The 27106-nt window shown below is 39.8% G+C and overlaps 2 protein-coding genes across 8 annotated transcripts in view; one reads left to right on the plus strand and one right to left on the minus strand.

The window, feature by feature from the left end:
• HnRNP-K (Heterogeneous nuclear ribonucleoprotein K) overlaps positions 1-5333 on the plus strand; it is a 61295-nt gene extending 55962 nt beyond the window's left edge. For all 6 annotated transcript variants that reach the window (XM_034328105.2, XM_034328110.2, XM_034328109.2 and 3 more), the window contains 5 exons: positions 749-877; positions 959-1382; positions 1485-1669; positions 1741-1910; positions 2757-5333. In XM_034328105.2, coding sequence (XP_034183996.1) covers positions 749-877; positions 959-1382; positions 1485-1669; positions 1741-1910; positions 2757-2784 — 936 coding nt within the window. In that variant the 3' untranslated portion in view covers positions 2785-5333. The remainder of the gene's footprint in view (positions 1-748; positions 878-958; positions 1383-1484; positions 1670-1740; positions 1911-2756) is intronic.
• On the minus strand, positions 4823-27103 carry 5-HT2A (5-hydroxytryptamine receptor 2A). 2 transcript variants are annotated; one of them, XM_034328096.2, is made up of 8 exons: positions 24044-27103; positions 18916-19637; positions 18559-18850; positions 9842-10066; positions 9006-9318; positions 8549-8764; positions 7598-7894; positions 4823-7517 (listed from the first exon to the last, which is right to left on the minus strand). In XM_034328096.2, the coding sequence occupies exons 2-8, from the start codon at positions 19219-19221 to the stop codon at positions 7277-7279; spliced, it is 1890 nt and encodes a 629-aa protein (XP_034183987.2). In that variant the 5' UTR covers positions 19222-19637; positions 24044-27103; the 3' UTR covers positions 4823-7276. The 2 variants fall into 2 exon arrangements, with proteins under 2 accessions (XP_034183987.2, XP_076545056.1); XM_076688941.1 differs by lacking the exon at positions 9842-10066.
• Between the last annotated feature and the right edge of the window lie 3 nt (positions 27104-27106).

The raw sequence follows: 27106 nt of genomic DNA on the forward strand, positions 1-27106 counted from the left end.
ATAAAACGTCAAACCTGACCCGAGGTTATTTTTTACTCCCTCTTGTTTCCCTCTAATGCACAACCCTCGCTCTTATCATCGCAAATAATTACGCTAAGTCTATCGAAATCGTGGTTACGTGAAGTAACTTTGTTTCGAACTCGTTCCTAACATCCTCTCGTAGATTTATTAAGATGGAAAAGGGAGAAAAAATAAGGTAAAACGAAATCTTGTAAGAGGTGTTGTCGTTTCAACTGGAAGTTAAGTTGAATTCGTGCGAGGGTTAATTTTAATTACTGTCAGCCTTGCCACGATATTTCTGCGAGCCTCGGCACGGTAAATGCGTTATTAAAGCGTGAGTTTCTTGAAAGAAAAAAAGGGAATAAAAAACGGCTGGACTGTGTGGAGAAAAGATCGCATGGTGACCGAATAGCTACGTTCGCCGGTTTTCAAGCCAACCCTAACTGTCTCTGCGAGAACAATATCTCGAGAAACGAAGGGGTTGGTTGTCAGCTTAAGCAACTTGGAGCACGCAATCCGCTCATTCGCGCCTAACAATCGCTTCGCGTCGAGTTATCGAACGAAAGAAACGCCGAGGGGCTGATCGTGCGATTAAAGTTTCACTTTCTCTGTCCACTCAAGCTCGTTCGACCACGTGAAGTTACCTTGGAAAAATCTTTGGATTTTCCTCTGTTGTAATTTTAAAATTTCGCCGCTCGATACACTAGGAAATGATGATCTAACTTGAAGTCGTTCTTTTCTGTTACAGAAAACTGGCGCCAGGATCAAGATCTATTCCCACTGCTGCCCTCACAGCACCGATCGATTGATCAGTATTTGCGGAAAACCAACCACCTGCATCGACTGCATCCGTGAGCTGATCGCCACCATTAAAACTGTGAGTAAAGTTCTTCAAGATTGATTCAGCCTCCTTTTAGCCCTATTCTATTAAATCAACTGTTTGTAATTCATGTTTCAGTCTCCATTGAAAGGTGTGAACAACCCCTACGATCCGCACAACTTCGACGACTATTACGCGGATGACTATGGGGGTTATGGAAGTGGTGATGGTGGTCAAGGTAAAGGTGGTGGTTTCGGCGGTCCAGGAGGTCGCGGTGGTGGTGGTGGAGGCGGCGGTGGGGGCGGAGGAGGCATGCCACCGAGACGGGACAATCGTGGCGGTGGACCCGGCGATATGAATCGCGGTTTCCCACCCCCACCGAGGGGTGGACCACGTGGCGGAGGCGGTGGCGGTGGTGGAATGTCCGGTGGACCAGCAGACCGTGGCTACGGGGGTAATTCGCGCGGAGGAGGTGGTGGCGGGGGCGGTTATGAAGGTGGACGAGGCGGTTATGGAGGAAACAGGGGTGGCCCGCCACCTTATGGCGGAGGAAACTATAACGGTAAACAGTTTCACTTTAAGGATGCTATTTAGAACGAAGGGAAAATGTAGCAGCTGGATACACAGATACTTATTAGCGAATTTTTGTTAATCTTCTGTATAGGTGACGGATGGGGAATGCAAGGAGGAGCACCAAACGGTTTGGGCGGGGGTGGAGGTGGTGGCGGTGGCGGCGGTGGAGGTGCCAATTCAGCAATGAGTGGCCCACCCATGAGTGGTAACAATCAAGGAAATCAGGGCAACATGGGAGGGAGCAAGACCAGCACTCAAGTCACCATTCCTAAAGACGTGAGTAAAGAAGCTGAGTGTGAGCTGATGGGTAAGTATCGGTTGATTTTTAATTACTCTTCTGTTAACAGCTTGCGGGGGCCATAATCGGCAAAGGAGGAGCCAGAATCCGGAAAATCAGATCAGACAGCGGTGCTGGGATCACCATAGACGAACCTTTGCCTGGTAGCAACGATCGCATTATTACTATAACCGGGTTACCAAGTCAGATACAGATGGCTCAGTACCTGCTTCAGCAGAGGTAATTGTTTATCCATCGCTTCGTCATCCTTATCTGCAAATGTCTGTACGTTTTTCGTACTAAAAGAATTAACCGGACTATTAGCCAAGCAATTAACATATAACATATTCCATCCGATAATACATGCGCAAATAATCTCAGATTTACATCTATCGCTCATTTATGTGGATATAACATAGGCTGCAAAAAATCATTGTATAAATCTTTGTATATGAAAGACTAACAACATAAAACCTTAATCCCTCTATAAACGGCTGAATGTTGGTTTATTTATTTTATTAATCATTGGAATAAGTAATGCGTATGGTAATTAAAAAATCGCTTCTCATCGAACCATACATCCCGCACGAGGAACTAACACACACCCTCGACTAACCAAAGCATCGAAGAGACCGAGGGGGTACTAAACGAAGGTGGAGGATCGAAATCGAAGGTGGACTGACCGGAGGACACACGAAGCTCACCGTGAGAAAATTGGGGATTAAAATGGAGCGCCGTTGCATGGAAGACTAGTGATTTTGTTGTTCTACTTTCGATATAACAAGGAATCACTAATCATCCTACAAAGGCGTTCACGATCGTCGTCCGCTTCCTCTGAGACCTGCTTCTTTTGGAACTAACCATCAATTCTCTGCTACTACTTTGTTGCGCGTGCGATTCTTGCGTCTTAACGAATTCGAAACTCTTCTACTGTCGCTTGTTTCTATGTTATGTATAAAAAATAAGAGCTAGAAAGTAAGGTGAAGATGCGTGTATTACGAAAATGTATTGGACATCCTGCCCGAACGAACGAGTATGAAATTACTAGATGAAATACAATTGGAGTTTATTTATTTTTTGTTACAGCGTGCACGAGAATGCAGACCATTATTAGGACGTGGTAGAGGAAGCATTCAGGGGGAGCCAAAGATGCGTTTGTAATTTTTTTAAGGATACTTCTCCGCAAATGGACAGACATTCGTGCGAAAAAGTGGAAAACCGAAACCTTCGATGATACGACGAACTCTTCAGCCGCCGCATCCAAGGAACCACACACACACACGCGTTCAGAAGCAAAAATAATAAAAAAAAAAAGAAAGCACGCAGTCATTTTTCAAAGCAGCCTCAGACACACTGCTGCTCTTTCGCATTAACTTCTTAACTTGTACGTGAAAAAAGGCTAGTTGGAGCAATTCAAAGAACTCCTTGTTACACACAGTTTCTATTCTCTATTCCACGCTATCGCCACACGCGGTTAGGGGGTCATCTTCTTTTCGAGGAGATCCACGAGACCTTTCCCAAGGTCTCGTGCTTGCTGATTGCTGTTTGTGTGAGTAGAGATCCCGTTTTCAATTTCTACACTCTGACCAGTGAACAGGATTGTAATAAAGTTTAGGAAAGGGTAGTTTGTGTGGAGGAACTGAGTTGCAAATAATACACTCGCCTAAATTGCAGACCAGTCCCAGAACACCGCTATTTGTAATCCAAGAAACCCCGAAAATTTGTTAATATCCTGTGCCCTACGGTTGCGATGGCCTATTCCGAGGGTTGCAAGCTGCGAACAGCACACCCGTTTTCTCTCCTTGTACGTAATAGAATGAGATAAAGAACGAAATCCTCTTTCAATACGAAGCGACACGTTTCCATTCGATTCATTCGACTCATTCGAGAATTCCAAAACTCGAATTGGCACTAGAGACGTCGAGGAGCAGCGTGTTCCTCGTGCTGAAGAAAGGCCAAAGAGAAAGCATAGTTTTGAGGTCGTTCTCGATCTTCGCGCATTTTTTCCCCTGCCTTATTATTAGTATATTTTTCTGCGTTTTTTAATCGTTTTGTATCGCGTGCTTTTTTGTCACGGACCAACTTTGATAAGATCATATATAAATATATATATTTTTCCCCCCCTTTACCTTCCCGTCTATTCTTAACTGGATGATCCTTCCGGGTACCAATTTTCGAAGCGCACACGTTGCCTGTATCTTTCTTTTTTTCGTTCTTGTCGCTGCAGAAATCTTCCTGGAACGTGATTTCCCTTTCTTTTCTTAGAGGAAATGTCTGCACCATGACGATTCGTGAGACTTTAAGTAAAAACCCCCGGGATCGATGATGTAGAGGAACGATGATCTTTGATAATTTCGCAAATGAATTCATTTCTCTGGACGGTTTCGATGAGCTGAAGAATCGGTGGAAAATGTAGCGGTGATAATAACTTTACAGAATCGAAATTTGTACATACACGTGTGTAAGAAGCAAGGAAAAATGAAAATAGGAGAAGAGAAATCATTGAAAGTATCACTTCCCTTTCCTTAATCGCCACGTAAACCACGTTTCTGCTGCTGCATCATTTATTATTATTACTATTATTATTATTCTAATTACTATTATTATCACTATTGTACGATTATTAATAAGAGTAATTTTTGCATTAATTGTAATCCCCAATACACCTGAGAGTCTTTTGTACTAATGATACAAGGAAAACGTAAACACTCAGTTTCGTGGATCGAGCGTGTAAATCCACGGGTGTCCCTGATCATTTTTCTTTTCTCGCGGTATAGATTGTTAAGATAAATATGTGTGAGTGAAAGAAGAGAGGGTCACGACACGTGGAATCAAAAGAAACTTGCAACGAAGTCTGATGCATACATTGTGTTTAGAAAGTATATAATTGAAGCCATTTGGGAGAATGTTAAACTTTAAGAACAGTGAACCTATATATATATATAGATATATATATAATAATATACTATATTCGCGTACAAAATCTGTTTGTATCTTATGAAACGATCATTGATGACGAAACAACAGGAGTGAGATCATTTTTGTTACCTCTCGAGAGCGTGTGCATTCAGTGTTATTAAAGTTTAATGTGGTCTGACATCGAATATCAAATTCTGAACGTCTTCTGAAAGGGAGCACCATAAGTTTCTTGAGTCTCTTCAATCTTTATACATGTTAAAAAAAAAAAAAATAATAATAGTAGCTGGTGTTCTCTTTTAGGGATCGTTTCACGGAAAGAAGCTTGCAAATATAACAAACAGATTAACCGCGTGGATGAAAACCATCCTGAAGTCCAAACTCGTCCACTTTCCCTTTCCTCAAGACCAACATCGTGTATCCAGAGGATAAATTTCACGGCACCCTTACATTCTCCTTCTTCTTTGTCCCCTGATATTAAAGTCTCAGTCTCTAAAATGGTTTAAAAACGGAAACAAAGAACCATAGAACCAGGGATCCTACAGTCGTCAGGGTCGATAATTTACAAAGGGCATTTTTCTTTATTTTTTTTCCTTTTAATGCATCTCGATCGAACGAAGGCGTTCACCAACCCTTTTCTTTTAGATTTAACAAAAGGAGAACCATTCTCTTCCTCTTTCTGACGGTCTATTCCCACTACGCTGTGTTTATTCCATGATCAATTAAAAAAATAAAAAAAATAAAAAAGGGAATTTCGACGTCCGCGCGTGATCTCGGAAATAGAGAAAAGCGCGTGCATTTCCGTTCGACTCACGATCGTACCGTCTTTTGTGGTGTGGAGGTTGTTGGAAAATGATCTTCTTCCTCTTCCGGTGTACACTGAAAGAGGAACCAGGTGTTTTGCAACAATTGCAACACCAATTTACGCAATAAGGATTACACGAGAAACATGTAAAACAGAGATACATACATGCATACATACATATTATACACACACGAAATGCGTGAGAGATAAATAGGTGCCGTTTTTTTGAATGCATGCGTGCATGAAAGAAGAAAAAAATAGGTGGGAGGTAGAGATTGTTTGTAATTTTAATCCGTGAAAGATTAAATATGGAAAAAAGGAGAAAGAAAGGATCGGTGTGTATGTGTACGTGTGAAATGAAAATATATGGCTGATTGAAATAAAGAGACACACAATCTCGCTCGTATCACGATGTGTGTATTATATAAGATATACAGTTTACAATTATTTGTAATGGATACTTTTTATTTGTCAAATAAAAGTTAGTACAAATGAAGGTGAAATAGAATGTTTGCTTCTACTTCTCGATTATCTAAAGACTTTAAGTCAAGGTAAGTTACGACTTACTCTTTAAAGCTAACATTCTAAATAAATATACAGTAATTAGTAGTAATAAATAGTTTATTGTTCGCACATGTTTCTGGCAAAAGCATTACAAGGTATTCATTACAATAGAAGTAATAAAATTAAAATTAAAAGACCCTTATTGATTGCGGAAAGCGATCGCTTTTGAATATTTAAAATATTTTAGTTCCACCAGCTCTCCGCTAGATGGATAGGCTTTTTACTGTCCATGAATCGCGCTAATTTTTAATTATCAGTTTTAAGGCTTCTAGAGCAACGTGGGACCACTATTTAGGTCGCATTTTGATCATAGAACACTTTTCTGGCCCCAATATAGCCCAAAAGTTGCTTATTTTTCGAAAAAAAGCAATTTTCTATTTTTTTAGTTCCACCGTTCCACCGCTAGATGGCTAGGCTTTTTACGGTCCATGAATCGCGCTAATTTTCAATTAGCAATTTTAAGGCTTCCAGATAAATGTAGGGCAATTATTTAGATTGCATTTTCATCATAGAATACTTTACTAACGGCAATGAATCTTAAAAGTTGCATATTTTTCGAAAAAAAGCAATTTTTCATTTTCTTAGTTCTATCGATCATCCCTAGTAGGATCATTTTTTAAAAAGCTTGAAATAATTCAATTATTTTCATGTAACATGTAATAGAACACTGCAATTTTCATTTATAATTGATTTAAGGGGTAGGAATAGGCCATCGTTTGCAATTATATCTTTAAATTACTATTTTATTTCATATACTGTATGTATCAACGCGTGTCATTTTTCTGTATAATGTTTTATGTATGATTGTTTAATAATTTACACCATGACAGACAATCGTTAATAAACGCAGGGGATTGTTTCGTCGATATCACAGACAATAGTACATTTCGGATGGTTAGCGAGGAAAGTTCAACATGATTTCACGATGGGAAATAGTATCCGCTATTCTTTGGTTTTTATTTCATGCAATCGCAAACTTTTACGTCTAAGTTTCTTCTTTTTTATAACAGTCACTTTGCTACAGGATCGCGGTTTCGGCTTAACGATAATCTTTGGTTTATAGTTCATTAAACTATAAAAATTTTCTTTCTGCAATTCGGTACTACAGGTGTTTTCTTTTTTCGCTGGCAAGAACAGAAACAGTACGCTTATTATAATTACCATTACTCCAACATCTCTCCACTTTTTTTTCTATTTAAAAGTAGCCAAACGTTTGCACGATTACCAAAACCAAATTTAACATTGAACCAGGAATATGTTCATTTACATTTCTCCATAACTAATACTTCAGTAATGTTTGTTCACAGGAGCTGAGGACTCTTCAACAATTCTGATCATGCTCGACTTGATGGAAGGTGTCACGGTATAGGGAGCTGGGTGTGCGATGCATCATCGTCATGTACGAGCTTCCTGAAGCCGGTGTAGCCGAAGGATTCGACGTCGGGGTCAACAACGGTGTACCCTGAAGACTAATGGCCAGTGGAAGCGCTGTTGGCGTGCACAGACTCATAGTGTTGCGCCCACCTTCTGTCACCGAACGATATCTAGTCGGTCTTGCTGATCTGGAGCAAGTATAAAATACATAGAATTCAAAATAACCCTTTCAAAAATTATCAATCTTTCTAAACCAAGTTTCACTCACCTGGAACACTTGCATTTCAGCAATCGAATAAACGCAGCCCTGAAGGTCTTGTTGAAGATGGTGTAAATGACTGGATTGATGGTGGATGACACGTAACCGAGCCAGAGGCACGTGTCGACCACGTGGACCGGCACCGAGCACTCGGGACAAGCGGCGAAGAAGATGTTCAAAAGGAAGAACGGTGCCCAACACAAGACGAACGTGAAGAAAACCAAACCCAAAACTTTACTGGCTTTCTGTTCCGTGGCCACGGCATTCGCGGCCATGGATCTTCTCTTGGTTCTCCCAGCCAGAAACCTGGTGAAATCGTTTCCAATCATTGTCGAATCCTCGCGGGGGGAAAACAAGCTGCGTTATTTGCATTCACAAATGGGTTTTCACACGCGAGCGGTTTATCCGCTCGCGTGTAATTCGTCGTTGGTTAACATTGACAGAAAATCAATCTACTCGCGACAAGAACCAGGAGGAAAATCGAGGGTTTTCTATGACCACCACCGACCACCAACCGCGTTAACTTTGGTAGACGAACACGATCGAAGGTAATTTGGTTTCATACGTTACGTTCGCCTGTTGATTAACGATTAACACGTTCAGTACTGTGGCACGAATTTTGGACACTGTTCGTGATGATGTGGCAGGAACAAATTTAATAACAATCAAACCCATCCATCGATATTGATGCGGATATTGGACGCGTCTGACTTTACATTGACTTATACTACTTAAATCAAATACCGCTCTTCTAATAATGAATCAGACCTGTCGATTTTGATGAAACTTTGCAGAATGATGGAACAATGAAAAATAAAAGCCAAGTGAATATTTAAGTTTAAGGGTTGAAATCATTCCCAAGGCTGTCTCAAATAGAAAACCACCCCAGCCTTTTATTTGTCCGTTGAAATCAAAGACGGTAATGGTGAATGGAGCAAAGGAGCCGACGAAATAATTCACCTGAGATTGAGGGTGGTAGGCGTGACGTTCAATTGCAGCTTCAAAGCTCTTAGAGTGAAGTTTCTTGTTTCCCGGGCAATGTTCTCCGGCGTTTGAGTGGCCTGATCCACTTTCGAGCCCTGTTTCGTCCCGACGGTGCTTCCGGTCGGGCTGCCCGCCCCGTTCACAGTGAAATTCAACTGCGGTTGCTGCTTGCCCGTTCTTGCACCCTTGCATCTGTGATATTTACAGCAAGGCTAGACTGTAACTATGTTAAACCGAGCGATGCTTCGCGCAAACAAGTTATCCGCTCGATGCACCACGAATTGCGACACGCGGCCTCGTCGTTAATTAATAACAGATGGATCTTGAACCGATCGAATTGGAACAAGGAGCCGGGCGCGTGGTAAGATAAATAATTAATCAATTGCACGATTCCTCGGAAGAAAATTGAAAAAATTAAATTTCTATAAGGTACCTTTCACTTCCAAGACCGGTACCGGAAGTCCTCCACGCGTGTCGAGTGGATAACGAGGCTGTAGTGGTGGTTCCGGTTGTCGACGTCTTGGTCGAGGAGTATCTACCACCTAGTCTTCGGAATTGATCTCTTTCAGGGTGTTCCGCGACGAAACGAGCTTTCTGTCGCAAAAGTTGCACCGTCAGCACATACGTGGCTACCATCACGATCATGGGGATGTAGAAGGCGATCAGGGAACCGAACACGAAGAAAGCTCTGTTGTTGATCACGCACGTACCAGGTCGTGGCATTATATTCAACGGATTGATTATACCTGTGTACAGAAAGAATTACAAAATTCTCTGCTAAAATGTTTTCGCAAGTATTGAAGAGGAGATATAGAAATCCCAGCACGATCACGTCGCAGTTGATTTTTTTTTTACTATTCTCCGATTATTTGATTGCAGAAACGAGCGCAGACAACCGGCGGGCTCGTGCAAAAACGTAATCGCTTATCGACCTGGGTCGCAGTATCGGAAATAGTTTCGAATATCGAAGGCAAGAAGGCTGATTTCGTGCAACTTTTCCGTTTACCCTGTCGCTGGACCGGAAGTAGCGCAAAAAAAAAAAAACGCTATTCCTACTCCGGAAATCAATTCCTTCGCTTACGAAACGGCTAATCCTGAGCCGAGTTTCTGAAAGTGTCCTATCGTAAGTTTCGAGGTTCTTTTCCATGCCAAGACGATTGCAAGGTAAAAAGTTTGCCAATCGTTTACTCACAATCTCGAAAATAACGAACCTCCTAAATGACAAAGTATTCCGGTTAATTTCCTATGACAGGGCAAAATATTTCTTACCTAATACCGTAATGGAACTGGAGACCAACATGGCGAGCAGCCAAACAGCCGCGATCTTGAAACCGACCATTCGTTTGGTCGAGGTGTGCCGTGTTCTCAGCGGGTTCCGGATGCCCAAATAACGACCCAGCGAGATGAAACACATGTGCATGATGCTCGCTGAACACGCTAACACGTCGCAAGTCACGTAAACGTTGCACCAAAGCACCCCGAATGGCCAGTACCCTGAAACGGAGAACAGGAGGCTCGTTCATTTCTCGATACTTTGATAAATTTCCAAAGGATACCGGAACAGATTTCATTGTACGCTGTAAGACCGAGGAGGGAAAATTTAAATTGCAAAATTTTTAGAGAGAAATGAAAATTGAGGATTTTAAGGGATCCTGAAAAATGGTAAGATGAAATAATATCGTAAAATTCAGCTATTAAATCCATAAAAGGAGTTCCATTGAAAATTCAGTAGAATCCCTAGATGGAGAATAGGGTGGTGCCGTAAAGAGCAAGAATTTGTGAAAACGTTTAATTAAATGACACCGAAGAAACTCTTTCCACCTTGAAGCTTGATTCGCTCGACTCATTCGTTATGATATCAGCCGACCTGTCTGACCTGTTCGTTACGAAACTCCTCATTTCAAAGTGAACCTATTATTAACCGGATTAGTTTGAATAGCTTGACGGTATCTTGAAATAACACGGTCCGAATGCGTTCAACCGAATACCAAGTTTCGCCTCTACCATTTCTGTGTCTCGGTTCGATCGAATTCGTTTACGGATGGTTCGACGGAAGGTCGGTGCTGAATTTTCCAGGATCGTTCGAAGGACGAATGGATTTTCTTTACCGCGGGCTATACGTTTGAAAATTTAGAAAACGGCATTCGAAGAAGAGCAGATTCGAGGTTGCCAGCTATTTCGATTCTTGGACTTGTAAGATATTTAGATTTGCAAGCGTTTACATTCGTAGACGATGAAATTTGCAACTGTTGAAATTTACAAACGCTGAAATTTGCAAGTGTTTCAACTTGCAAACGCATAGATCCCGATGCAATCGCAATTATTCTTTTCAATAGCAGCGTGAAATAATTTCAATAGGACAAAATGCAAAGCATTCAAGTCCAACGCATAGGGAAACAAGGTTTCTATTAGATCAATTTAGATCAATGCCACAATGTTATTTCTCGGTACACGTGGAACGACTAGAAACCCAGAACGTTTCGGTGCTTCGTTATTTTCAGTAACAATACATTCCGATTTATAAGTAATCGATATGATCGATTGCCTTCGTTTCCTGCTGTTCTCCTGTAAACAGTCCGTTCGTTCGATCTATCTCGTGAATTTAGGCGGTTTCGAAACGTAACACGGAAATCCGTCAATTTAACTCGCGCTATGAGCCGTATGAAAAGGCAGGAGATCAAAGAACGTCAACGTTACGACCGTCTGTTTACACTGATTCGCCTCTGAATGCGATCGTTTCACCGCATTTCTATCCGAATGAATGAAATTCAATTTGCTAGATTATCGCAACTTGATCTGATAATTTGATTATGTAAATTACGATGAAATGACGCGTGCAGCATTAATAAACGACGATAAAATATCTCTGTACATGAAATTGCAACATAGGAGAGCTTTGTTAGAATGGCACAAGTTGCAATCTTTTTCAAACTTGTTCATCTCCAATTTGCATGAAGTACACTTCCCTAGAGCCTTCAAGTTTCGAACTTCGATCAATGATTATCATTACATCTTAATAGGATGATTTATTAAAACAAGTTAGTGCAATAAATTTCAAGTACCTCTCAGGGAAAACTTCGGCCGTGAAACTTGCCTTCACTCGGAATTCCATCGAAACGAACCGAAAACTATGTTCCATTAGCCAACCTGATCCTGATTACCAAAATTCGTATCCTCGCACCGGGGAAAGATTAAATTTCCACGATTTCCCCGAAACTTTACGAATCCCGATGTACAAAGCCGTTTGTTCGGCTTCAATAAAAACCGTGAGGTTGCAACTACTCGTTCTACTTTGTTCGATTGTAAACTAACCCAGCGGAATTCGATGGGAATCTCGTTAATCGAAAGAAATTTTCACGGATTCGTTCAGCTATCTCATCCCTCTTCTCTGATCCCTCAGACGATCGAAGAGTCTCCTCTACATTTACAATTCTTTGCGATTATAAATTCTCCCATGAATTATTTATAAATCCACCAGAGAGATCATCGTTTCGCATAAAAAATGATCCTTCAGGATAACGCGACAAGCATCCCTGTAAATCGACTAAGGATGCGTTTCTTTCTGATTTTCAAACAAGCTGTTTGTTTTCTCTTCGACACTGAAAGTCTTCTCGGTTTATTGGATGGATGGTAAACAATGTTCTAAAGAAGGGAGAACATTCTTTTCCCTGCTGTTTTTAAATTCAGGTTGAAAGATACGCTGTATTCTTTGGATTATTAAATCTTCCGAGTGGACGAGTTAATATAATCGAATAATCGGAATTTTTAAATATGAAACTGGAATGACAAATATTCCTAAGAAATCGTATTTTATGTGTATTCCAGTCACATTTGCTCCGCTTCGAACGCGGAAGTATTTTACGAAGTAATTTCACGGAAATAGGCAAGACAAATAGGCGTCGTCTTGCGGAGTAAGTAGTATTAGTCCGTATGTGGTCAGACAAGAGGATTCAGACCGTTCGCTGGCGCGGTTAAACGTTTCTACCTAGCAAGCCGTATTATAATAACGATTTATAATACCGATTCGAGCTTTCAATTTGCTACCCCTTTGATATTAACCCTCGGTGGTGGCGGATCAATGGCGACCCAGCCGGTGCCTCGATTTAAATTAAACAGTCAATTTTGAAACGAAACACTTTGGTATATTGAAAAGCTAATATTGTATATCTAAATGAGCAGTACGAAAGTTAGACGATGAAAATGAAATTTGAATAATTGCTGTCTCAGAGGGTCGGCATTAACGTTATCCAAAAGTTTTCTTCGCTTTTCTATAAACGAACGAAATGACGGAAAAATATTTCACCTCTCTATTATTCAGAAGATAACGACCTATTTAATGGATCCAATAGAATTTCAATTCCACCTGTCACAGCATTTAACGCGATAAAAATTTAAATACAAAAGAACTCGTTAAATTTTTCAGCCGTCCGTCGAAAATGAGTCAATAAAAATTCTTCTTGAAATAATAAAATGAACAGACTTCAAAGTCCAACATTCGATGTACAAAATAAATAACTTTTCACAGAGGAAAAGCAATCTCGGAGATCATTCGGACCAGAAGAATCTTGTATTTGATATCAAAGCATCTTAGAAAACAGAAATCGTATGTTCTATCTGGAAAGGAGGGGAAGATGGTGAGAATAGAATGATTTTTTTCTGCGAATGAAGCTACAATAATATCAGCCCTCGAACGTTTTGACCCTCGATGATCATAATTTGCAGAAAATTATCCACCCTAAGACTTCTCTTCGTTCAGGGACAACACTCATTCGAGTATTTCTCGACGGGAGTGGAATTTTTAATCAAGAAATCACCTTAAGAATCATCTTATCACCGATTACTGCCCTTCTGCTTGCGTCAGCGAACACTGAAATTGAAACTACCCCAATATCTTTTGTAGGCAAGTCCTCGAACCTGAGCTCCTTGAAGAACATCCTGAAGAGGATCCGGAACAGGGTGAGTGAATGGAGATGTTTAAAAAGGTTGATTACAAAGGACAAGTGTATTGGAAGATGGTTCATCGATAAAGAAAATTAATCGCTCGATCTTATTTTAATTATTGAAAATTAGAACAATTTGATTTTCAATCTTCAAGATTAGAGCTGCTATCCACTAAAATCTTCCACGCGAAATTTTAAAATTTAAACATCTTATAAAGAATTTAAAGGTGGAAACGAATAAAATATTCTCGCGTAAGCAATAACTTTCAGGCGAACGCAATAAACATCAAGAAACCTCTTGAGAGTTATTTCGTGCTTGGAGTGTCCAACGAAGAAAAAAAAACTTAACACTGCTCGTTAGCAATAAAAAAAAAAAAATGAAATAGGGTTTCATCGAAAATAAATCTCGTAATTTTTCCTCGACAAACTTGATCCCCGTCAAAGTATTAAAAAACAAGTGGAGAGTTTTCGTGTTTAAAAAGTTACGACCTCTCAAAGGTGACACGATTCCAATCAACCCCGTGCCATCCTTCCTTTGCAGACCCCATTAAACGTGCCCATTATACTTCGTTGCTCTATACTGTCGCTACATTCGAGAAAAGTCTCGGTAAGTGCCAGGACGAGTTTGCTGAAAGAGGCAAGGAACGTTTTAAAACTCTATTCGTTGGAATGGTTGAAATGGTTCAACCATCGTCAACACGCCCCCACTTGTCGCCACTCGATTTTTTAACGAGCGACGCTGATTTCCAGCAACCTTTTAGAATTTAAAGGTACAATATTCGGTATTGACTTCTCCATTTGAGAGTTTGTTAACTAAAAAAGTGAGAACGATGGATTTTGGGGAAAAACAATCTGGCTCGAATTTTATTTAACGAGTGTCTAGGGTTCGAAACCGCAATTCATCAAATTTTCTTCCTTTTTTTTTTTTAAGTTAGTAAATCGTAAGAATATGCTCGTTTGTGTAAGGAAAAAATATTCCTCGAAGTTTCAAGTAAAGATATATGATTATTCAGCTCGAAGTTTCTAACGAGGAACCCTGGAAACTTTTAAAATCCAAAAGCTGCATGAATTTTTGAGCTAGGAGGTAGGAAACTCGGGTTCAATCGTTAATTAAGATATAATTCGCACGTTGAATGTTTAAAATTTATAAGGGAATCGAATTTTCCCAAATTCAACCATATCCAAAAGTAGCTCGATCGATTATCTTTTTTCCGTCACAAATACACCTCTAATTATTGAACTTGTTAAATGGTTCTAATTAGCGATCCCTGAAATAAATATTCCCGGAAAAGTTCTATAGCCCGTTTATTGGAATCCTTCCCACGATTTCGTCGTACTTTCCACCCACATAATTCAACGAAATTTTTAATTGAATAAAACTGAAACAAACTAGTCGAACAATCTATTATTCATCTAACTATAAAAATCATTTTTTCTCATCCGAAACTGGCTTCTATCTTAAACTTTCTTCTATTTTCTTTCATAGAATGGGAGATCGTCTCTTTTCTGATTCGTACAAAAGGTGTATTGTACACCTGTTTTCTCTCTATATTTACAATCGATTGTAGGATTGCGTTTCCGTCACGCTCTCCGATTTTTCATGTAGAATTTGATAGCCGAACAAATACAAACAACTGCATTGTAATTCTGGGATTTACATTCGCTGCGATTTCGTTTCTTAAATTCGTTTAACTTCGTTAATTGCTCGATTTATAAATAAAAGAATACACGTTTGTAAATAACGAAGCACACGAAATGTATCGTTATTGTGGGAGTGTTTCGTTGGAAGTGCAGTAACAAAACTTTTTATCGAACTGGGTCATTTAATCGTACCACGAACTGTGCTGTTGAAACAAAGTTGAAACAAAGTCTACAGAGGTATTGCGTTTGAAACACGTAAGGATGGCATTATCTTAAATTCAGTAAGCCTTTTTAGAAGTACCCTGGAAATTATTCGAAGAAGGGTTTATTACTCGATAATTACCGATGTTATATCGATAACTAATATTCAATATTCCTGACGAGCTTTCATTCGAAACTGAAATTGGCCAAAGGGGAAGTATACATAGATACTCTCGTCAAACATAGGGCATTCAATATAGACGATGACAATCGAATATCTCGAGTGAAAGCAAGTGACAGCTGTCTATCACGAAATTGCACATTAATGCGTTCCAAGTGGTCGAAATTCACGCTTGAGAACATTGTTCGGCTGGTCGTTGATGTTCAAAGCAAAATCATACAGACGATTTAACTTATTCATCCATCGAAAACATTTCCAACCGTGGGGAGATATATTTTTCACAATTTTCGGGAAACGTTCCCCGAAGTCAGCTAACGAAACGAAGCTCGACAGTCGAGGGAGCATACACCGTGAAAAAATTAATTATCAAGTCCGCACGGATCCACCGTAAAGCTGAACCGCGTTTTTTTACCGGATGGCCAAAACGAATTTCCATTTTTGACAAGCACAAAAACCGAACCTCGCTGTATCGGCCGACTGTCCGCCCTATAAAAACGAAATATATCTCAATTGCGGCGAACGCAGCTGTCGCCTCTGTCATGGTGTAATCTTTTTCCACTTTTTTTTTTTCTCATTCCCATTTATCAAGTTTCGACGGGCCTGTTCGTGGATCCACGAATTTCCGGAAACAATTACTGTAATTGCAAAACCATACACTAATGGAGAATTAATATTTAAATTTTCAACACTTTGGCTCGTTTTCACTGATGAAAATGATAAGAAATTAATTTTCGGCACACGTTTGCCACCCTTAATCTCATCTGCTCGATTGCCAGCGTGAGAAAAAAGAGATTAGAATTTATGAAACGTGCACGTGCTTAATTGCAATATAGTTCAGGTGACCCAAAGCACTCTAAGCTGAATTTCCAAGCAATATTTATTCTAGACTCGCTCGTTATGGTGTTCCATCGAGAAACTATGCGAAATCGCTTTGCACAGGGAAACTAGGAAAGTTTATGGGGACAGGACATTAGAGTGTTTACGAGCGGGCGAGCAACAGTGGGTGTTAATTAACGTTTAGAAATTGCTGCAAAATAGTGTCCCATATTGCGTTCGAAATCAAAATATCCATCATACTGAAAAAGTTCCTTAACACACCATCAAAATTAATTTTCCATTTCATCCGTATAAGATTTTCTCTTCCAACGTTGAATTAAACAGAAAATAATTAATATCTTCGATAGTTTCAATGCTAAGTTGACAAACTGTTTAACATACAAAAGCCATTCGTCGAAAATAAAAGCAATTGGTAGAATCTAAAACACCATCCATCCTGAATTTCCCCAGGCAGCTATGACTCAACCCATAATTTCACTGCAGCATACCAACTCGAAACTCTAGCGAACGTTAAATTAAACAAACAAATCGAGAATGAAGTAAATTCCACGGTAAATCGACGCAGACACAATACCACCCCTCTAATACCACCCCCATTCGTGCCCAACGTTAACACCATCGCGTTGCCGAGTTACGTTCAGTTCGCTTGTGTGTGTCCCATTTAAAGTTCACTTGGTAAACTTCCTTCCTTTGGTTATTTCTCAAGCTGGATTTCTTTCGTATTTCCGGCGAGCCATTCAATCATAAGGAACAACACCATATAGGAGCCGTAACCCGTAGCGAACTGTACCTATTCGTTCCAACGTTTATCGAGGCCCCCGGCTATGGGAACTTTTCGCCGTTTCTCACAAAAGTACAAATACCTTGGGGAAACGTATAACTCACGCGTTATCCCTGCTCTTCCTTCAAGTAAATTTATTTGGACAACCCGCGACAAACTATACCGGATACGTTTCGACGACAGATCATCCTCGGGAGTGACTTGAATTTTTCATTGCCACCTTTACACCCCCAACTTTCGTGGCTCATTTAGAATTAAAAAGTCGACCCGGCTCGTTTGTCGCTGATTTATTTAGAAAAGAGAGATAATTTTATAAAGGAAATCAAAGGCGAGTCGATGAATTCCTGATCACCTTCTGCTTCTCAAACTGCTGACAAACGAATCAGAGATGGAAATGCAATTTCCTCGGAGCAAAGTGAAACGGTAATCAATCTTTCATTTCGACGAGCATAAAGGAATTTTTTCTCTTTTCTTGATTTTAAGACGGTTCCTTTTTCACAGAAAGTTTGAAGAAGCCGCAAATATGTGCGATCGCGATTATAGGAAATAGGTTGCTAAAACGGAAACGATACCATGCACCGTCGAATGGTTTCGCGAAGAAAATGCGGAAAGTTCGCGACCGCATTGAATTTTCTTCCCGAACTTTATCGTCTGGTTTCCCTGTCCACCCTTCGAGCCACACGTTTCTGTCGCTTTATAATTTCCCTTCTTCTCGCAAACTCACCCCTCGCGTTTCTCTTAACGCGACAAACTTCCGAGTGGTCGGACAAATTTCGCCACCACTTCTGCGAACCTCGAGTTCCTTCGATCGCGGAATCACATTAAATTTTTCAATTCCAGATACTTGAAATGCAATCTATACTCTTCAAAAGTGGAAAGATAATTAATTTTTCCAAGAAATCTCAGCTTCTTTGCATGATATGCATCGTATTAAAGAAGCAGCCATTTAAAAATCATTTTTTTTTACTAAATAAAATCGAAGGACCTTTATCGGCAGAAATTGAGGAAATTTCGTGGCCAATGAATTCACCGAATCGTTACGTAACTATGTCAGAACTCTCTAATTAGTCGGATTTAATCAAGCAATCGTATTCCTTTTGTTTTCGACGGACTGGCATTATTCCAAACCATCACTGCCCATCGTTCGCCGAAAGGAAGGTAGTGAAAAGATGAAATGGCGCAATCGTGTACCATTATCAGGTATTTGCGACACGAATTTTCGATTGTGCTACTATTTTATTGACCACAGTGAATCTTTTAAACGGGGAAACAACATTTTCACGAAATGTGGATCACTGCGGTATTCGATAAATTTTCTTTATCGTCGCGGATTCCTATTTCCAAAGCACAGTTATCTTCCACGCGACGTGCTTTCCAACGCCATTATAGAGTAATTGAAACTTACCTAAGAATCCCGGTATGGCGCCCAGAGGCATCACGAACAGGCTGACGAGCAGATCAGCAACAGCCAACGACAGAAGGAAGTAATTGGTAACGTTGTGCAATCTTCTGTCCAGACCTACGGCCAGGCAGACGAGGATATTCCCCAAACCACCCGCCACGATGAACACCGCGACGAACAGGAAGCCCCAGTCGAAACGGCGACTCTTATTTGTCGAACTCCATTTCGAGCGATGGGTGCAAGAGACCGAGAGATCCTCCGTCGTCGAGTTCTCCGACGGAGTGCACTCGAGGATCTATAAAAAGAAGAATTTTTATTTAACAATCAGATCGAACACGCTAATAAAATTTATGTATTCACCTGATCTTCCAGATTCGTCCCGTTGCATTCCCTGAACCTCGGTATCCTCGACAAGAACAACCCCTCGATGCTCTCCAAACCACCGACCACCAATGAAACATTCACGTCGCAATCGGAATAATCGCACGGTCTGCAGAACAGGGTCATCGAGGAGGAAAGGGTGACCTTGTCGATGGTGCACAGATGATCAAAGTCCAAGTCGATCGCGCATTGATCCACGCAACTAATTAAGCTGTCGTTGCAGGGTAGCTGATGCAGCATCGCAGTCAGGTTCCCCGTCCAAACGTTCGTCAAATTTCCATCCATGGTTCCAAGAATCAACCTACGGCACTTTCTCCAGGAACGAATACACTTGTATTTTATCCCGCATAGTCATCGAGCCGAGGTGGATACAGCAGGTGGAAGGAAACGATGCCGGGTCGAAGGTGTTTCCTCGGTAGGCAAATTGGCGATGAAAGGTAGGTGGTGTAACGAATAGTCGAGTAACTGGGAGCACGATGGCTCGTAAAAGGGTCCGATTCCAGGCATCGTTTCCGAATCGAGAGACCAGGAAACCCGGGGCGACTCGGTCGATCAGGATAAGAAGGGTGGAGTTTAATTCGATGGCGGCCTACGACATCAGAAGGGTATCCCGGTTCCTCGTACCGGTTTATGGATTCCTCGGTTTCGACTTTACGAGCGGCTGCCTCCGGTTCAGACAACGACCACCTCTTCTTCTCCATCTGGAACAAACGATGACAGTTTCAACTTCTCCCTTGGGGGGGATCGATTTATTGCGTGAGGGCATTATTAGCCCCTCTCGTTTTCCGCCGGAGAACCTCCTCGTCATCTTCTAACCAGACGAGACTCCGAAACCGGCGAAACTGTAAAAAAATATTCGACCAAGAGGAAAGATTAGATCGGGGATCGTTTTCGAGAGAAAACTGGAATACAGTTTCTCGACATTGATCCGCTGGGAACACGCTGACGATCCTTGTCGTCTCGAAAAACTAAGATACTTTTAAATTGGATGTTTCTTTTTCTTTTTCATTTCAATGCCGTTTCGAATGGTTCTTTTATTTTCTTGATGTGCTGTAAGGGAACTTTGATTCGAACATATAGGATACTTCAGAAGGAATTGAATTACCTCGCAGATCATCCAGTATGTATACTGGCACCGATTTAAGGAGACATTTCTTTTGCAAACTTTCTGTAATCCTACTTTTTGCGGGGGTGGCTATAGGATTTTCTTACATTTACTGCCGATACTGAAACGGCATTTCCTATGAAATCTAAAAACAGAAAGGGAATAGGATATATTTTATTCAACACGCGTCAACGATGAATTCGAGATAGATATAATAATATTGCATCGATCAGAAAGTAAGGCGAGCTTAAGGTGACATCACTGTCGACGTATAACACCCCAAAGAATCTCGATAAATCACGGTCGCTCTGGGGGTACGACGATAGGCAGACAAAAAATCACCCTATTTATGGATTTCGACGAATCGTGACTAAATACGGTAAAAGGAAAGATTCCCTTTTTGCAAAATTTATTTAACCCTCGATGTCTAACATTGACACGAGGTAAACGTGGATCGTGCAGGAATAACAGCAAGTCCCTGAACTTCGTTAAAAGCAACAGAACCCCTAACTTTAGGATATTGCATTCACGGTGAATCAACCATAGCGCGTGAACAGTTTCTAATTAATGCTCGTTGTAATATTCGTCTAAAGGGCGTAATAATCACTGTTCGGGGAAACTAATTGAATTTACTAAAAAGCATAAAAAAGCCATTCGTAAAGGATCCCTTTTCCTTCGCCCACGATTCTGTCGATTCCTTTTGTAGACACGCCATAAACAACCCATTGACGTAAGAGATTACGTCAAAGGTCCCATCGAAATGACAAATAACTTGGTAGAATTGTCAGAATACCCTTTTGCATTCTTTAAATGTCTTCGCTATGGAGTTTCATAACGATAGAAGGATGACAAGGCACAAGTGACCCATAAATACTTCATTTCTCAATTTCAAGTACGAAAGAAATGAACTTTCTTTTTCTGTAACAAGGTGATAATCTCTTCGGTAAGAAGACACGGATTCTCTTCTCCGTGATGTCTTCAGCTGACACGTACAAGCTTCCTTCATTGTTGATGCTAGTCACTTGGATAATGAAACTCGTCAAGGGTGTGTCATCCTTACTTCCTTGTATCATCAAATGATTAATAGTTTCTCCTGACAGATACTTAGCTCAACCCTCTGGCATCAGTCACTGGTATAATCGAGGAATAAAATTCCGATTAACTCGAATCAGACATTAATCTCAACCCTTTGAAACATCGCAATCTCCGACGTATTGTTCAAAGGGTAAATCAAATTTTTCTTTTAATCGTTTCGAATATTTTTAGTGAGCAAATTTAACGAAGCATGCGAGAAGAGAATCTTCTATTTATTCATTCATTCATGAACCAGTCTATTCAGCTCTCCTCGTTCGCCTCTATTCAGCATATCGCTGCTTCATTTCATTACGTAAATTAGTAATCTGTTGCATCCTCTGATAATTAATGCGATCAGATTCAACGGGAGCTGCCTTGCAATCCGCACGGATCTGTATCGTCGTAAAATCGTGTTTATAGGATTACAGAACTTGATTGGCGTACGAAATAATCAGCCGTTCGACCTGGGTGTTAATACACGATTAAATTGGAAAAAATTGACTATCTTTTTTTCATTCATTGAAAATACTTTTCGAACTTGTTGGATGTTGGATCAGATAATTTCAGGGCTGAAAGGGCGAACGGAATCAGAGGAGATTGTTGTCTTTAAAGCCAAAAGAATGGTTCTTTAGAAAGGAACGATCTGAACTTTACGGCCTTCGTTCCTCGTCTTATCGATATCACCGGAAGAGTACATTGTGTTCCGCCTTCTTTTCCCTATTCTCTCTACATTCACGCCATTTTTCATTTCCGGGTAATACCCCGGACAAACGTCGGAAGAATTACGGTCTGCTAGCGACGACAAATCGTTCTAGTTTGTAGGGACATCATCCATTTTAAGATAGGATCTTTTTACCTTGGAAATTTCAGGGATAACCAATACGATAGGCTCGTTTACAACCCTCGTCACTTTTTCTCATTTTGTTATTAGACTATTCTATATGGAATATTCGTTTGGAACATACATAATCACGGTCAAAGTGCATCGGCCGTTCGGTACAATGGTGGGGTAAAGCTTGGATTTAGTTGATTGGACATCGACCGATGGGAACGAGATACGGATGTAATTTGTTAACGGGCCTACATGGAAAATAATACGACCCGATATAACAAGATATGACACACAGGGAACAGGTTTGCTAAGGCCAATGACAGCCTTTCGTATAGAGAAATTCAATTCTCAATTGTTCCTCCATCGTGTCCATAATTAATTAATAATCTAAAATTAGGAACGAGCCTTTCTCCAGGATGGGTTGTTTAAAAAGTGAATACACAAATTTGCGGTTTTAATTTCCGCGATGACCCGAAAAGAACGCAGTACTTTTAACGAACTCAACCACTCTTTTTCTTTTTTACACTGCCCTCTTGGCCACAGGAAAAAAATTGGCTTTGAAGTTCATTTACCACAAACGACCTCCTCATTTTACCTTCAATTCTTGCAGGGATATTTTATCTCCGCTAACCGCAGTATTTGTACACCAATAATTATTAAAACGGTCGTTTAGAAGATTTTGCGAAAATAATTCATTTCGTATTAAATCTTTTTCAGACCAAAATCATTTTTCTTCCGAATAAGGGTTGCTCGTGATTAGTCTTTCCGAGGAAAAAAATTAATTAACGAAAGTAATGATTTCTGGTTGAAAATTCAGCTGGAGATTCTCTGATATACGAAAAGTCTGCGCACGTGAAAATTCAGAGGAAATGAAAAATTGATCAGTTCAACATTTAAGAAGCTCTATTGTATAATCGAGTTTCTTTTCTCCATTAATCTCTTGCGATCCATTTATTCAGTACAGTGAGCTGTCAACCGATCAAACTTTATTTCAAAAGCAATGCACCGATCATTGCAGCTCGAGCACTTTCGAATACGAAATAATATAGAAATAAGAATAAAAGATCTATCGTAAACCACAATTTTTTATTTCTTAATCGGAACAGCAGAGCTCGGACTTTGTTGACCGAACGTATGATTCCAATTTCATTTAAAACACTCCTTTATGATAGCTTTCAAAGATCTGGGTCACGATTGACCCAGCCTCGTCGTTCGATGGTTAATAACATCTATTATGACTTGAAAGTTTGTATCGTAAAAATTCATTCAATTTCTGAATAATTCACTTAATAATCTCGAAAGGAGTTCCAATGAGAATTTGGAAAATTCTCTTCAGAGTCTCCAATCGTATTTCAATTAAGGCAGAGGCTTCTCTCGCGATAGAAAAGAAATTAAGAGGGGTAATTAAAACACGATTTTCAGAAAATTGCCTAGGAGATGCATGATACTCGGGAGGATGCATTTCCATCGATAACTAGAGTACAAAAAAGGAATAAACGACGGGATGGTATAAATTGCTTGTACTTCCGGGCCAGATTGGGTTATAAAGGGGCAACAGATTCGTTTTCACGACGCTGCACTTCGTTATGATAGAATCTACACTATTATGGAACAGTGCATAAAAAGATACTTCAAATGGACTTTAAATTAAATGAAAAGATACTTGAGATGTACTTTAAATTGCATAGAATTTCAATTGAAATTTAAATTAATTCAGTTCTTTATAAAAAGGACACTGCTACTTAATGAACAACTTGTACCATCTCTTCTCCATGAATTTCCAAAGATACTTCAATAACCATACACCTAAAAAAATATTTTTCTTTTTTTAAACGCAATCAAAATAAATAGACTCGTACATTTTACAGTACAATCGTTTCGTATATCACTGCGTGGAAAAAAGGGAGACTTTATTTAGCACTTAACGAAAAAATAACACGATTCACGCAATACTAGTTGGGCCAATTTATCTCGCGTCGATTTAAAAGCATCAATTCACGCATACAAAGCTTCTTTAAAAGCCTTGCAAACAGAAGAATAATTCCATTCATGATTCATGTATCAATATTTTCTTTTTTTTATTTGTCGAAACTAACCTGAACATTTTCCCATTTTCCAGCGTCTTCCTTTTCATCCCTGATTCTGGAACTTCATTTCTTCTTTCACCGTTTCTTGTCTCACTGCACCGTTTAATTTTTACCGTGAAACCTTTGATCGAACGATGATCGATAGTTTAAAAAATAACCATGCCCGGGGGCGATTTGTAAATTTTTACATGATAGAAAAATGGAACGATTCGAATCTTTTAGAAGGGAGTAATTCTACGGGTTCGCGCGCGAAATTAATCATCAGAGGTAATCGCAAATTCTCAGTGGTTTCAGATTACATTTTCCTCGCGTTGATGCACTTAACGGGTCACAGTATTTATTGTCATTAAAATATGTATCATCATAAATTAGAAAAAGCTTTGAAAGCTGAAACATTCATTTAATAAATTCACCTAATTCAATCAATTCTGCATAAATAATCTCACGACAGATGAAATTTGTGTATTTTCATATTTAATTGAAAATTATTTGAGTTTAATCATGGCAAATGTTATTTATAAAAACACGCGCGAAGTACACCCTCCCTTTGGATACATCCGCGCGGTTCGGCCGCGTGGTCCATACTGAAGACCGGTCGCGATGTTTTGTCCTTATAGAGGGGAGGGGGTAGATGCGCGCCAAAACATTTTTTACCCTTTGAACTTGCATTTTTTATTCAACGCGATTCGTGACAAATTTGTATAAAAAAACATTCCACTTATAGAGTTGCGTTGAGAAATAAATTTTCGTGAGAAACCAAATAATTGTGAGAAACTCATTAGTCGTGTCGAGAATTTCTATCTCCGATGATAAACGACGATGTTCTGCGTGCCACAACTTACAATTTCGCGGAAAAGATTCACCTTTTGTTCCTTTGTCCGTGGGATGAAACCTTGATGCACTTCCTATTGTTCGAACGACCGGTTTAATTAAACATTTCCAGCTAGAGGAAGAAGGGCTTTGGTGGTTTAAAAAATGAATAATTCAGTTGTAAAAAAAGAAAGAAGCTGAAGACTGTTCAAACAATTAGAAGTGATTAAATACTCGTGATGTTTGGTACAACGAAAAATTACATCCAATGTTGAATTGGCATTTATAATTGATGGTGTCTTAAGAAGCTTATTTTTATGGAACGCGTAAACAAATGAATAATTGGAGTCATCCGTATTTTCATTAATCATGAAGTTAATTGAAAAATCAGGGAGATCATGTCCAGATGGTGTTTAATTAATAAACAGTACCTTCATTAATATTGTTGGGTTATTATTTCCAGTGAAATTCAGTGACTCTGAATATCGTCAAAATATATTGTAACAAGTTAACAAGCGGAGTTACGCAAATGTCACGTGTAATTAGCGAAAATTAAAAAAAATTAATTTAGTCGCTAATTAATAGGAAACTTTGAAAATTAATTTCTGGTGGCATAAATGGGTGGTGAAATATTATAAAAGATTGAGAAGAAAAAGATAAATCCGATATACAAGATTTATTAAATTATTACAGCTATTATTATATGAGAATACACAATTTTTACATGTACATTATTATATATTACGTATCTCGCTATTTACTCTCCTCTTCCATTTCTCTTCTCTTTTTATACACACTCTACCAATTAATCTCTTTTCTACTCGCGTGATCCATACATCTACTAAACGAAACGTTTTCCTACGATGAATAAATTAAACCACTGAAAACGCAATTTACACGCGACAATACCGTCATCCGTGTCCTAATTCTCACCCCTTTCGTCGCAAGCTGTACACTCTGCCGCAACGAGGGATTCTTTTGGTTAAGGGTCGGAGGTGGAGTGTTCCATTACTCGCCATTGATTTCGAGATTAATGGGATACTCCTTCATTTTCTCTTAATTAAAAAAGAAACCCACGCTGCACCTAAGCGCACAGGAGATCGAATTATCACGATTACGTGTAATCTCTTAATGTAGCTGCTAAGACCTGGACATTTTCCTTTACTTAACTCGTCGCTTAACTTAATCGCTAACTAATTATTCCCTGTGTGATCTAAAGTATCCGTTTGTTGCAAGTACCCTATCCTGCTTGAACTCTTTAACCCTTTGCGATCATATCATTCCTGAACATTCGTTTATTCCGAGTCAAGGCTCTACAGGTATGTAACGGATATTTTACAAGGTTCTTTAAGTTTCGTGTTCTAATGAAAAATAATATCGATCGCGAAAGGGTTAACACGCGACGACATACGTTCATCGATACCTGGCAGACGCGACACAGGTGTTGGGTAAACAATGCCCATTTTTCTTCTTTATTGACTGTGGATGCATAGCGTTGCATTGCCATTATCTCTGTAACGTAACGATTCCTTCCATCCCCTGGTGGGCCAACTTGCGCTCGTTTAATACAGTGATGTCTGATTTTCAATATGATACAAAAAATACTGACGCGCACCCGCGCGCTCCGATACAAAATATACTCTCGCGCGTATTGTACAAGCCTGCGTTCCTTCGTCGTTTCTCTAGTTTCTTGGTTTTTCTTGCGCGCACAAGCTTGGGGTCGAAAATCTTTCAATCCAACGATTCGAATATTAAATTTTCAATTAACAAGTCTTTGTGCGTGAATTCTGTAAAAGTGATGAAATAAAATTTTAAACGCTTCTCGATCCTGAAGAATCATCGTTCGGAACAGTGACCCCAAACTTATGACCGGTACATTCGATTACTCTTAGATAGCTGAAACATTAACTCGACATTTACAAATTACTTATACGGGCTCGATAATTGCTTCGTCGGATAATTTCTCTAGAGGTAAACAGTGTTCCTCGGTTCACCGAGAAGCGAAACACTGAACAGAGAGATAGAGAGAGATAGAGAGATGCTGGCTTTGGTATAATCGGTAGTCTCTCCTAAATACACTCTGTAAATGCTAAATCGATAAAAAATACTATTTCTCCTTGCATCTTATATACATAGAACGTGTGCACGATTACAAAAGGCCAGTAGCACGATCGACGTTTCACTGGGCCCAAAGTGTTGCTCGTGGTTCAGAATCGAAGATAATCCATCGTCTGCCGTTTCTAATCAACCTTTTTCGAAATT

The sequence above is a fragment of the Osmia lignaria genome, chromosome 1 (genome assembly GCF_051020975.1).
Source record: "Osmia lignaria lignaria isolate PbOS001 chromosome 1, iyOsmLign1, whole genome shotgun sequence".
In the NCBI taxonomy this organism is placed as follows: domain Eukaryota; kingdom Metazoa; phylum Arthropoda; class Insecta; order Hymenoptera; family Megachilidae; genus Osmia; species Osmia lignaria.

Excerpts from the sequence above, each read along its gene's own strand:
- 5-HT2A (XM_034328096.2), bottom strand. The coding sequence starts at position 19,221 with ATGGATGGAAATTTGACGAACGTTTGGACGGGGAACCTGACTGCGATG. Across the intron at positions 8,765-9,005 it reads ACCGGTCTTGGAAGTGAAAG|ATGCAAGGGTGCAAGAACGG; the intron begins GTACCTTATAGA and ends TAAATATCACAG. Across the intron at positions 7,895-8,548 it reads CCTACCACCCTCAATCTCAG|GTTTCTGGCTGGGAGAACCA; the intron begins GTGAATTATTTC and ends CGATTTCACCAG.